The sequence below is a fragment of the Cibotium barometz genome, chromosome 38 (assembly GCF_041138505.1).
Source record: "Cibotium barometz isolate CiBa-2024 chromosome 38, ASM4113850v1, whole genome shotgun sequence".
In the NCBI taxonomy this organism is placed as follows: Eukaryota; Viridiplantae; Streptophyta; class Polypodiopsida; order Cyatheales; family Cibotiaceae; genus Cibotium; species Cibotium barometz.
In genome coordinates, this window is record NC_141083.1 from 11,248,087 (window position 1) to 11,262,274 (window position 14,188).

Sequence of the window (14,188 nt, forward strand, 5' to 3'; positions counted from 1 at the left end):
AATTTAGAAATGAATTTTTCGAGGCACTCCTGGAGGGGATTTTCAGAGTTTAGACATATGCGAGTAACCGTGATCGTTCGGAAAAAGTCGAAGGTTCGAATCCACAATAAAGGCTAAAAGAAGAATTGCTACTTAAAAATTCTATGTATTTTCGGTACTGAAGCATGTGAGCAAGTTATATATTCTATAATTTCTACGTACCTTTGTCTATTCTTAATTAGTATAAATGAGTAGAAAATATTCTATAACTTGGATGTATTTTTGTCAATTCTCCTTGAGGGGATGTAAAGAATTTAGAGAGCGACTTATATACTTGAAAAATTTATAGGAATTCTTGTGAATAGAAAGTATTTAAGCATGTGATCAAAGGGTGGATTTTTTTAAAGGTGCCGATGCTACAGTGGAGCGGGCAGGGTCGCATTTCGAAGCTAGCTATAAAAGGGGGCCAAAGGCTACACGTCAATCAGCTTGTGTGTGAGAAATCTGTGTACGTGTGTGTGTGTGTGTGTGAGAAATCTGTGTACGGCTGCGCTGACATCGGCGCCCAGCACCGCCGGGTCGTCCATCACGGTGTCGAGCAGGAAGAACCAGGCCATTATCTTCACCACAGGCTCCATGCGGTCCGGCATGCCGTTGGCGTGGAGGAGCGCGGTAAGGAGCTCGTAGCCAGCCTTGGCAAGCTCAGCCGTCAAGGCGTGCGGCAGGGTGGCAAAGCGGTCACGAATCCACGCGTCGGACATGTGCTTGAGACGCTCGGAGTCGGCGTGCATGTTCCAAGGGAAGGAGCACTGCACTGGCGCGGACATGAACTCCTCCCCTATCAGCACCTCCACACCATCGCTAGCCATCTCCCCCTGCCCCTCTCTCTCTCTCTCTCTCTCTCTCTCTATATATATATATATATGCATGGCACCCTATATTTATCATCTGAGCTATCCATCATAGCACCCTATATTTATCATTGGGCAAAAGCATAAACCTAACTATCTTGAAGTTTTTTAACCTTGTTCACCTAATGTTCTGAAGGGAGGTTCTTGCATTTAACTAGTCTACAAGTTTTTGATCGATAATTACCATTTTTTATTTCCTGGTTTTGCCACATATTAGGTCTTCTTTGCTAGATGTTGCAAGGCATTGGCATGCTTGCGCGATGCGACCAAGTGGTCGTTTAACAGTCATTCGAATTCCGGGTTTCACCAAGCGCTTGCAATTATATAGTCATGCATAGGGAGGAGTATTTTATTTGGTTGTTACCTCCCCTGGGTTTGTGCCCATGTGCATTTATGGCGAGTCTGGACGATTTCTTAAGAGAGCCTTCCCGTAGAAGCGACACCACATGGTTCATCACCTCTCTAGTGCTAAGCTTGTGGAAAAACTTACACCCATCCATTATAGTTTTCTATAATACTCCATGACTTAACAAAGGTATGCACAAAGGTATGCTCATGCATTAAGCGTTGCCACAAGGAGAAAGGCACCTTTATAAGTGCATAGGTTATGTTTCAATGGAGCACAAAAGAAAACCGAGCCTTTCAGCTAAAAGGAAACTATGATGAAGAAGAGCCTCCAAGGAATAAGGAAGCTGGCTCTTCTTATGTTAGAAGACTCTTCTTGTTGGCATTATCAAATATAATGCTGCAAATGGGAATAGCATAGAGGCGTTAGTCTCGTGGAAGCACTATTTATTGGGAATGATGTTCATCATCTAAAGAGAATTCAAAAGCAAATTGAGATAGACTAATTTTTTTTCTCGATTTCATTTTCAGGGAAGCAAAATATTATACTCGACGAACTAAGGTTAATGTTGTCTCTATTGCATATAATCATGATTAGCAAGTATGCTAGAGATGGAGACTATACTTCTATCAAGGATGACTTAGAGAATGGAAAGACTCATGAACCTATATCACTAAAGGAAGGATTCTTATTCATAACAAAAGATCTATGAGGACACGGGTCCTCTAGAGCAAGGCCACTATACTAAGTCTAGAGGGTGTATATAGCAGGGCCAAGACCTATATATATGATGGTTGAGAAGAGATACAGCATGGGTTTTTCCCCACACTTCACGTTGGTATTAGAGCCTAGAAGGCTACGAGCTTTTCAAAGGGGGAAGAGCATGCCACACTATGGAAAAGCAAGCCATGCTACGCACGCCAACGCCATGGCATGGAGTACATGCCCATGCCATGCCAAGGAAATCACGCCATGGAGATTATGGTGTGAGCATGCATGTGTGCCCTTGGGCTGACAAAGCAATTACAGCTATGGTGGCAATGGACCATGGTGTGAGCATGCAGGTGTGTCATGGGGCAGACAAAGCAGCAACGGCCACAGTGGCCATGGGCCATGGTGTGAGATAGCATAACAAGGCCGTAGGGCAATCTGTCCAGAAAAGGCTAGCCCAGTTAAGCAGCATGGCCGCCATGGCCTTCATGTATACGACCATAAGGCAATATGGCCACAAAAGCCCAACCTTGTTAAGCGCATGGCCGCTATGGCTTTCATGTATATGGCAAGGCTGCCAAGTAATGCCTTGTGGCCATGGCTATAGCACGTAATGTGGCCTTTGCAAGGGCAGCACCCGATAGTGTATTAAAGCATGGTGTGAAGCACAAAGCACAGACTCAATGGCTCACATAACATATGGCAATGGGCTAGATGGTAAGGCCATGGGCCGTCGCCACCATGAGGAAAGCGCCGCTAGCTAGGTAGAAAGCGCACGCCCATATGGCAACCTAGTGGCGATCTAAATTTTTTAGAGAAACGTGATTTTTTTGGAGTTGGGAGTCGTGAGTTCAAAAGCATGGATTTTTAGACCACACATATAAAAAGGGGGGGCCATGGGTCCTTACTCCCATTGTTCTCTCTCTCTCTTTCACGCGCGTGCACAAGGAAGCCGCCGCCATCAATCTTGTTGGACTCTCTCAGTGCATCAAGCCAGCTGCTAACACATCTCTCTTAGGGTAAAAAATAAGAGCTCTTCAAGAATTTGTAAGTGTATATGGGTTGGCGAATCTTCCCCATATGTAGTATAGAAAATGGGGCAAATGTTTTGAAATAATTTCTTAAAATGCCTAAAATTGGCGTATATTTTGAAAAAATCTTCAAAATGAAAAAAATTTGGGTAAATGTTCCACCCCTTGGAGTCCATGACCACACCACTACATCAACACACTCCCAACGCATTGGGAGTGCTCAATACTAAATAAATACTTTGTTGTAATTAGGATATGAGCTATCTACATCAACATCTAACTCTGCAACTCCTAGCCATATTTGATATTCTGGATCTGAAGGTCTCACAAGAACCAAATCCCCTTTCCTCACATCAATCTGAGGTCTAAAATCTTCCTGTGGCCTTGCACTTTGAGAACCAACAAAGTGATTATTCAATTCTTCATATCCCTGAAACTCATCTCTATCTTCCTCTATCTATTGCATTTGATGAGTCACTGCAGTCTTTGGCCAAAATCGTGTATATTCACCAGTGTGCTTGTTGTTTGGGTTTTCAAGATCGGCAATTATGTTTTGCCAATAGAGAATAACTGGTTCCATGTATTTTGTTTTGTCACCTTTCCATTTAATGCACAACATCTTTTCCAAAAATCAAGATTTGTCTTAATCCCTTGAATAACTAGTGGACTATCCCTCACGTAATCGGCTATAGGGTAGCCTACTGGCAGTATTGGTTTATCTTGATCATATTTTTTCCACAACTCAATTCTTGATTCCCTTGGCATTCAATCAAGTGATTTTGGGTGAATTTTGTAGTGCATTACTAGGAGGTCACCTTGCATATAGAAACAAAATTGAAGTGGTTTAGAATGTCCCATTAGAGCATCTTGTCCATTGCACATATACCCTTTATCAAAAGATTAGAAGTTAGGAACTTCTGTCATCAAAAATGGTGCCGGTGCTGAGCTTTCACATTTTTGTAAATGTTCCATCAAATGTGGAAAGGTGAATGTTATTTTTGTCCATAATCTCTCTAAGAACTTGCTAAACACTGCTTCTATGTCCTCATGTGTATGACCCACCATTAAGAATCCCAAATGCACGACTTTGAAAACCCCTTTTGGTACTAGCAAAAGGGAGAACAAGTAAGAAAATAAATAATGATTCTTATTCTCTCCTGTACAATTATGAACTTGTAGCAAAAGATTATCAAGAAGTTTTCGAAATGTAGGTGTGGTCATGGTATCCGTAGACTGATTGGTAAGCTAGGAGAGCTTGTAATCTCTTCATTACGACCTTCAATAACCAACAGTGGTGGTATTGTTAAAGTGGCCCTCTCACACTCACGCTTCATTTTGTTTTGATGATCTAGAGCCGTCCTTGAGTTCAATGCTTTGAACAATGTTACATCGCTACGTGGCATACCATCATGGCATAAATCTCCCAGTCCATGGTTTTCTCTTCTTTCCAAATTTTGTAAGCACAATGCAAGGAAACCAATGGTAGCATTGGGATTTGAAGGCCATAGACCATTAAGCAAGAAATGACCATACATCCCATGACCATGTCCATGAGTTATCATACCGGTTAATGATACTTGCAATTGATATGCATTAGCATGGTCTTTTGAGTTTACACGCAATCTAGTTATTACTGTCTTCTTTTGGTCCATCTTATCATGTATAATGCATAAATACTTATCTTATTGGAAATGTGAGAACTTATGCCATGTGTAGTACACATTCCTACAACTCTGGTGCTGCATCATGTGAATCCTATGCTCATCCTTCAAGCACGCAATCATTTCTTCATCCTTATTTGACTCTAGTTGAGACTTTATTCTGCTACATACAACACATTTGGAAAACTCGCTTTTGACAAGGTCACACTGGCAAACTCTATATTCCAAATCCTATTGAATGTAGTGCTAGACATTCATACTCTCGAGTGTTTTATTGACATCATGTAAAATGTCTATCTGCTTGTACGTGTTTGGTATTGCAAGCAAGGTTTCTAGTTCCATCCTCCATAGTTCTACTCTTATGTGGCATTATCACTGAGTTCTCATTCACAAAAGAGCAAATCAATGCCTTGCCCATTTCTGTATGATCTCTCTCTTTTCTTATGACACCATCATTACAATGCACTGAGCGACGAACCCCATTTTCAAATTGTTCATGATGCTGATAACGATAAAATAATGGTTTTGGAATGCCAAGGATTTAGTACCAAGCTCTTTAGTAAACCTCATTGCCATTAAAACAATATACATAGCAAATGTTTTGCAATTGTTGTGTTCTCACGCCAAGCATTCAACATTGTATCATACACATAATTGGTTCTCTTTTGTAAGCTCTATTCCCTAAATTCATTGCACATAGCCATGATCCTATCCCAATTTGCATGATGACAACACCTTTTGGCCTAATTAATCAATGGTGGAAACAAGCTGAATGGATGATAGTGACACTTGATTGGTTTTCTTAGAAGGTTTAATAGAGATTTTTGGCTTCCTATTTACAAAGCAATATTTTTGCTTTTTGGAAATAGGCTCCACCAAAAAGGCTGGTGGTTCAATGCATGTGTCTTGCAATTCATCTGTCGCACTTAAATCCTCATACTATAGCAATGATTTTCCATCCATAGTTGTCACTCTCTTAATAGGCCAAGAAACAAGATTGATGCTACACACATCATTCATAGACATACTACCCTCACCATCGTAGGATGTCTCAATACCAATACCAATGTTATCTTCACCTAGCTCATTAAAGTTTACCGAATCCAATGGATATCCATACATGACAACCCCTTCTGCCACCACATGTGTCCTACTTTCATTCCATAGATTAACTCTCTTATCCTTCCGAATCTCCCTATAGCTCACTCTATCGTATTGTCCCTCCAATACTCCAATTGATACATTACCCTCAGACATAGAAACCCTTTTTTGTAGCATCTCATTTATAAGATGTAGCGACGCAATACTCCATCTCACACTACCGTGGAAAGCATCTCCCACTCTCAATGAATCCATTGTTGAAAATGGAAGGAGTGCTTTCTTTTCAAAACACAAATCAATTGATACTGATTTTAATGAAAGTATGTCTTTTGTATGTTTCACCAACTCCCCCCAATCGTAGCCTTGGCTTTGTAGAAGTGCTTTCTTCACCAACCAGCCAGAATGATCACTTTCTGCACTTGTGGGAATCCACACTAATAGCGTTGCAAGTGTGTTGCTTGCCTGTGCTTGGGTTGCCAAGATGTCCGCCTTATTGAGAAAATCTTAAATGCCGGTTGTACTTGGACCTGTAAGGGTGTTAGAGTTTACCTGAATGGTGTAAGTGAAGTCCTTCCAGTCCAGCCGACATTTGGTGATTAGCATCCATGACCTACCTAAAATCACGCTTTCCAAAGCTTTGCATTTTTTAGCCACATGAAATACAATGTGCATGGACTCATCTTGAACTTGCATTTTTAGTACAATGCACCCTAAACAATCAATTTCTCCTTGGGAGAAGCTCACAAGATTCAAAATTCTAGATGAGAGTGCAGGTTGGCCTAAGGTATCCCACATTTCCTATGATAAAACGTTTACTACTTCTTGCGAGTTTACTAAAGCATGCACTGTGTGGCTGCTTTTTTGTGTGATCATTGTCACGGGAATACGGTGTCGTGACGTGGGCGTTCTAGCCGGGAACACACTGGGTGTCTGGCTGTGAGAGTAGTGGTTGAACTTCAAGGGGTATCACCAGCAAAAGCTAGAACCATTATAAATCAAATACCAATTACAAATAGGCTTCACCAAAAACCATCAAGGCACCTTGTTCACATATCTATAACCAAAACTAAAACATCACAGCCTGCTGTCATGATATATCACACTTAGGCAACACACATACATCATAGCCAACATAGGCATGACATATACCATGTCTTCACAAATCCCAAAACCCAAAGAAAAACAACAATTTATTATGACCTCAAGACATGCTGCAGCTCTCCATCTTTATCCTCAATAGGCGGTCTTCTCATATAATCTTCCACTTGTCTGTCTTCATGATGCATTAATGGTCTTCAAACTGCTGTCCATGTTCCAAAGTTGCTAAATAAGAGCATCCTTTGAGGATGGTCGAAAAGGTGATCTCATCTGGCTTAAATCCCTTCTCTTTCATTGATTCAAAGAGAGCAAATGCCTCCAAAACAAGCCCTTCCTCTGCATATGCTGCAATCATCACATTCCATGTGGTTACATCCCTTACAAGCATCATGTTGAATACTGCACTGGCACCATCTATATCTCCACATTTAGCGTACATGTCCATGAGGGTATTTAACAAGAAATATCAGGCTCAGAGCAGCTTTCACAAACTTGTACATGGATTTGTTTGCCATTGGTTAGAGATACACAACCAGTGCACGCTTTCAAAGCCAGAATGAAAGTGACATCGTTGGGTCTCATGCCTTCGTGTTGCATTTGTTTGTAATATGTAAGACCCTCCTCGTCAAGCCCTTGGTAAAGGCACCCCAGTTGCACCCCAGTTAAAGGTTCGAATCAAGCCCAATTTCGTTCACGTGGGCATGAATTTGCATGCCCTCCTTCAGGTCTTTTGCCTTTGTGCAGTCCTGCAGGAAGCATGCATACTTGTAAAGTGTAGCCCTAATCCCCTGTGGTCCATTCATTAATGTTCAACGCCTACACCGGGCTGCAGCGTGGATTATCCATGGCCCAATGTCTGTCCAATGCATTGTAAACATACCCGCATGTGTCTGCTCCATTAGATGCAAAAGTCTTTTCGCACATGTAGGTGGCTTAGAAGGGAATACATGGTTTGTTGTCTCTCGTTCTTGCAGGCTGCAAATACCATCAGTGGTAAAGGCAATCCTAGAATTTGCTTCTGTACTCCCAATGGACTTCCGGCTCTTGTTGTTGCAGAAGCCTTCATCACAATGCCTCGCAAATTTTTTGTTGATGCCTACAGGCTATATGGGTTTGTTGATCTACACATTTGCAGAATTCATTAGTGTAACTTGCGTGCGCGCATGCGTGAGAGGGAGAGACAGAGAGAGAATTATGTCACCAAAGTCCAGGGAAAAGGGTGCATGCAGCACAGCTGCACCCCCCCCCCCCACTCTACCACTCCACACACAGCTACCCTCTGTCTTTTCTACCCAGAGCCCCTTTTCTCCAATATCCTTCTTTCAGAATAGCACGCCCTCCTGGATATCCAGAATTTCCCGCAGATAAGGCGGGGATTTCCTCTTTTGCAGCAAAATTTCTGGGTTTTCCCATTTTGGAATTACACGCCCTCCATTTTCCTTGTATTTTTCAAAGAGTTGATAAGCATCAACACTTAAGATTCTTTACACCTCACTCTTCCCAAGGGGCTGTTCCCACACAAAGCATCCCAAACTCGACAATATTGTATAGTCTCCCTTCTGACAGCTTGTTTAGGGTCATCCAGTGCATCCATAAAGCTCGTAAAACCCGACTCTCCGAAGAGGAAATACACGTGCATATGGTAGCCCTACAACTGCACCTGGATTTGTATTTTATGGCCTCACTTCCATGGTTTCACACCATAGACGTGCCATAGCACGACATCGACCCCTTCTAAACCTGCACATCCTCCGGTATGTGCCACCAAGTTGCTATGTAGGCTAATCTTCTTCAAATCTATACTGATTTGAATGTCTCCCTCATCTTCATCAAATTTTGACACGTTATCTTCAGCTTCTTCACCCTCTGAACCCACATTCTCATCCAAATCATTTTCTAGATCAGCCTCCCTTTTCTTGGCTTCTTCCAACTTCTTTCACAATGCAAGAAAAGGATATTGGATTAGGAGGCCAAGTTGCATCCTTTCTGAGAGAATGAATGCTCCCCATCATGTTAGAATTAAGCAAAACTTGCTATTTTAGTGCAGTCCACATGACTATTTCCAAGCCTCAAAACTTGATCAAGTGCAGCACATTGGACATACATGTCTACCAATGCCATGCCGCCATAATTGATTGATTGCAGTGCTTAATAAAGCACAGATTGATGGGCTTTTTGAAGCTCCTACACTGCAGATCAAGAAGCTCTTTAGTGCTCCCTCCTCACGCGTTGTGTAGCAGTTTCTTGTGATCACCGTGTCCAATAAGGCTACGACCTGTTCACCACAATTTGGCATTCATATTCACCATCACATTCCAAGCATATCACCACTTTATTGGAACCAAGGCATTTGAGCCAAACATATATTATGCTGCTGCAGCATGCATACTGCATCTACACCATATCTGGCATACGGACAGCATCTGCACCACATCTTATGCTACACCCCCGCATTAAGCATACATACTGCACCTGTAACAAATTTGGGATACCATCGCATTATTCCAATGCATAATTCCACTCTAAAAACCAATTCATTTGAGGAAGACACATCTTATGCTACAAACTGCACCTACACTGCATTTGGCATATAAATGGCATCTGCACCACATTTGGTGTACATGACTATGAGTGCATCCCACAATATGTTGTTGATCAGCAATCCCTTCGGCTTGCATTTCCTTGCCCTACTCATCTGCTCCCACAAGAATTTAGATCGCAAGTGACACTGGCAAGTTGTAACTCATCCATTCATGAGACAGCTAGGTTTCCGTGCCAGCCCATGTTGACAAATATGTTATGTGCTTCCAAACAACTATCACACTTGCTATACATGTTCAGAAGAGCATTCTGCACCACCATCTCTGACAGAAGCCCATTGCCCACCACCAGAGTGCAGGCATGCAACTGCCTCCCTTCAATCAGCAGTCTTTTGAGGCAAGCACAAGCAGAAAAAATGCTAATGAACGTGACACTGTTTGACATCACTCCTTCGAAAATCATTTGGCGAAAAAGGATAAGTGCATCGTTGCCATTCCCATGCTGTACATAAGCTCCAAGCATGGCATTCCATGTGACTGTATCATGCTTAACAATCTTATCGAACATCACCCGTGCATCCTTCAGGCTATTGCATAAACCATATACACTAATAAGGGCATTTCCTAGCATGGGATCCAATTCTAAACCCTCATTCACAATGCAAAAATGTATCTTATGAGCTTCTGATGGAGTGCCCAGGTTAGCACATGCATCGAGCATGCTGGTGAAGGTGGCTTTGCTTGGTCTTACTCCTCTCTGGCACATCTTCTTGAAAAGCTTGAGAGCATCCATGCTTTGTGTACTACAAGTGTATGCTGAAATCATCCCATTCCAAGAAATCACATCTTTCTCTGGTGTACTGATAAAAATCTTCCACGCTTCCTCAGGAAGGCCACATTTGCCATACAGATTGACAAGTGCATTGCTTACAACCAGTAGTGATTCAAACCCAAAGGCCAATATCAGTGTATGTAGGTGCATGCCCTTTAGCAGGACAGCTTGTCTAGCACACACGTCAAGAAGGCTGATAAGGGTGATTTCATTTGGTACTACCCCTTGCCCCTGCATTTGAGAGAGGAGTTGAAAGGCCGCCTTGCTCTGCCTTGGATATAAGTGCTGCCATGCTGTGGCAATAGTCACAAACACGGAGATTTTTAGCAACCCGAACAGTGGTCCTCTCGGGTGTGTTAATAAGGCCGCAAGCAATAGCCAGCAATCAATGCAGTCCATGACACAGCATCCCGAATCAACATCTTGCCAAAGACTTCTTCTGCCTCTGAAATCAAACCAAATTTGGTGTACATGCCAACCAAACTGTTGCCAACAGAAAGACCTCTTTCCAATCCCTTTTGCACAATCTCACTGTGTATTTCTTGGCCCTTACCTAAGGTCCCATGAACATTCAATTCTACAGCATTCTGCATTGGCATTCCATTTAATCAGGATGACGCTTGGGGAATCCATATCCTTCTGATGTTTTGGGCTTTCTCTATGTCAAACCATTCATCCAGATCATCATTGCATACATTTAGTTCTGCTTTTCAAAGAGTTTCTTTCAGATATCCTGACAATCAGAGTACAAAGAAGTGTCCACCTTTCCGGCATTCATGAGTTCTTGAGCATTCTATCTGTTTTGCAACTTGTAGGGAAGACCTCAAGTCAATACAAGCTCCTCACCTTCCTCAGCTATCAGAAAGGTCGAGTGTCGTAAGCCCTTGAAGTGGCAAGAATGGATCAAGTCATTGCAAGCTCCTCTCCTTCCTCAGCTGTCGAGAAGGATGAGTGTCACAAGCCCTTGTTGCCATTCTACAGTTCTAAGAGAGAACTACAAGTCTATACAAGCTCCTTGCCACCCCCTTCTCCTGGGGTGAACAAGTGTCATAAGCCCTTGTAATCCTTCTTCTTCCCAAATAGTTTTATTATGGAAGACTACAAGTCCTATAAGCTCCTGGCTCTCTCTTTTCGAGAAATGCATCAGTGTCATAGGCCCCTATAGCCTTCTTTGCTTTGTCTGCCATTATTTTTACCTCCTTTGCATCCTTGTCATGCTTTAGAAGTTCTCCAAGCAACTAAGATATAGCATCATTATAGTATATTTCCTTCATTTTTTGTACCTGTCTTTCAGGAAGCCCTGATTGTGTATCTATTTGCTCTAATTTTCCTCAAGCATCATCTTGATTTGTATGTCATCTTGCATGTATCCATACATTCCAGATATCATATCGTTTTCCATCCAGCATTCAAATCAGATAACATTACCTTTGTTTTCCCATTTCTCCCAGCCTTCTTTCGACTGCCTGTTGCTGTTGCATGTAGAGCACAAACGCCTGAAACATCTGCATGGTGTTGACGTCCGGACGAAATCCTTGCTGCTCCTGTTGATCACCCATGATTCCCCTTCTACTCTCACCCCAGCTGTTTCACGTCGGGTTCACCAAGGATGTCGTGACGTGGGCGTTCTAGCCGGGAACACACTGGGTGTCTGGCTGTGAGAGTAGTGGTTGAACTTCAAGGGGTATCACCAGCAAAAGCTAGAACCATTATAAATCAAATACCAATTACAAATAGGCTTCACCAAAAACCATCAAGGCACCTTGTTCACATATCTATAACCAAAACTAAAACATCACAGCCTGTTGTCATGATATATCACACTTAGGCAACACACATACATCATAGCCAACATAGGCATGACATATACCATGTCTTCACAAATCCCAAAACCCAAAGAAAAACAACAATTTATTATGACCTCAAGACATGCTGCAGCTCTCCATCTTTATCCTCAATAGGCGGTCTTCTCATATAATCTTCCACTTGTCTGTCTTCATGATGCATTAATGGTCTTCAAACTGCTGTCCATGTTCCAAAGTTGCTAAATAAGAGCATCCTTTGAGGATGGTCGAAAAGGTGATCTCATCTGGCTTAAATCCCTTCTCTTTCATTGATTCAAAGAGAGCAAATGCCTCCAAAACAAGCCCTTCCTCTGCATATGCTGCAATCATCACATTCCATGTGGTTACATCCCTTACAAGCATCATGTTGAATACTGCACTGGCACCATCTATATCTCCACATTTAGCGTACATGTCCATGAGGGTATTTAACAAGAAATATCAGGCTCAGAGCAGCTTTCACAAACTTGTACATGGATTTGTTTGCCATTGGTTAGAGATACACAACCAGTGCACGCTTTCAAAGCCAGAATGAAAGTGACATCGTTGGGTCTCATGCCTTCGTGTTGCATTTGTTTGTAATATGTAAGACCCTCCTCGTCAAGCCCTTGGTAAAGGCACCCCAGTTGCACCCCAGTTAAAGGTTCGAATCAAGCCCAATTTCGTTCACGTGGGCATGAATTTGCATGCCCTCCTTCAGGTCTTTTGCCTTTGTGCAGTCCTGCAGGAAGCATGCATACTTGTAAAGTGTAGCCCTAATCCCCTGTGGTCCATTCATTAATGTTCAACGCCTACACCGGGCTGCAGCGTGGATTATCCATGGCCCAATGTCTGTCCAATGCATTGTAAACATACCCGCATGTGTCTGCTCCATTAGATGCAAAAGTCTTTTCGCACATGTAGGTGGCTTAGAAGGGAATACATGGTTTGTTGTCTCTCGTTCTTGCAGGCTGCAAATACCATCAGTGGTAAAGGCAATCCTAGAATTTGCTTCTGTACTCCCAATGGACTTCCGGCTCTTGTTGTTGCAGAAGCCTTCATCACAATGCCTCGCAAATTTTTTGTTGATGCCTACAGGCTATATGGGTTTGTTGATCTACACATTTGCAGAATTCATTAGTGTAACTTGCGTGCGCGCATGCGTGAGAGGGAGAGACAGAGAGAGAATTATGTCACCAAAGTCCAGGGAAAAGGGTGCATGCAGCACAGCTGCACCCCCCCCCCACTCTACCACTCCACACACAGCGACCCTCTGTCTTTTCTACCCAGAGCCCCTTTTCTCCAATATCCTTCTTTCAGAATAGCACGCCCTCCTGGATATCCAGAATTTCCCGCAGATAAGGCGGGGATTTCCTCTTTTGCAGCAAAATTTCTGGGTTTTCCCATTTTGGAATTACACGCCCTCCATTTTCCTTGTATTTTTCAAAGAGTTGATAAGCATCAACACTTAAGATTCTTTACACCTCACTCTTCCCAAGGGGCTGTTCCCACACAAAGCATCCCAAACTCGACAATATTGTATAGTCTCCCTTCTGACAGCTTGTTTAGGGTCATCCAGTGCATCCATAAAGCTCGTAAAACCCGACTCTCCGAAGAGGAAATACACGTGCATATGGTAGCCCTACAACTGCACCTGGATTTGTATTTTATGGCCTCACTTCCATGGTTTCACACCATAGACGTGCCATAGCACGACAACGGAATGGACAAACGTTGTCATTTGGATCATTAGAGCAGCTTGGGTTTGTGACCGTTCTAGGTTCTTCAACCTCACATGAGATGCTTTGCATTATTGCATCCGACGCTTGCTCAGGCTTGTGCACAAGTGAGACCATTTGGATAGGAATTACTTCCTTGCGCTCATCATTGCAGAACTGTGGTCCATTGCGGATTGTACAAGTATCCAAGGCTGCGAGGACATGTATCCATTCATGATCATCTAAAAGGTGTTCATGGAAAGGATTTGGAGTGTAGATTTCCTCCTCGAGAGCTCTATCAGTCAAATACCTATTCTCAACTAGAGTTGCTTCAGTAGGGTTATGGAATAGCAAAGTGTTTTCCAAGTTACAACTTGATTTTGCCTCGTTTTGAGTTAATCCAAAAGAGAAGGAATCGAAATAATCTGATTACATCA

General features: G+C 42.6%; 1 protein-coding gene across 1 annotated transcript; it reads right to left on the reverse strand.

Annotated features, from left to right (window-relative positions):
* Positions 1-6,635: 6,635 nt before the first annotated feature.
* LOC147616343 (pentatricopeptide repeat-containing protein At2g33680-like) lies at positions 6,636-13,691 on the reverse strand. Its single transcript, XM_086777399.1, has 2 exons — positions 9,311-13,691; positions 6,636-9,232 (listed from the first exon to the last, which is right to left on the reverse strand). Exon 1 carries the CDS (start codon positions 10,607-10,609, stop codon positions 9,590-9,592), a length of 1,020 nt encoding a protein of 339 aa, XP_086633525.1. The 5' UTR covers positions 10,610-13,691; the 3' UTR covers positions 6,636-9,232; positions 9,311-9,589.
* Between the last annotated feature and the right edge of the window lie 497 nt (positions 13,692-14,188).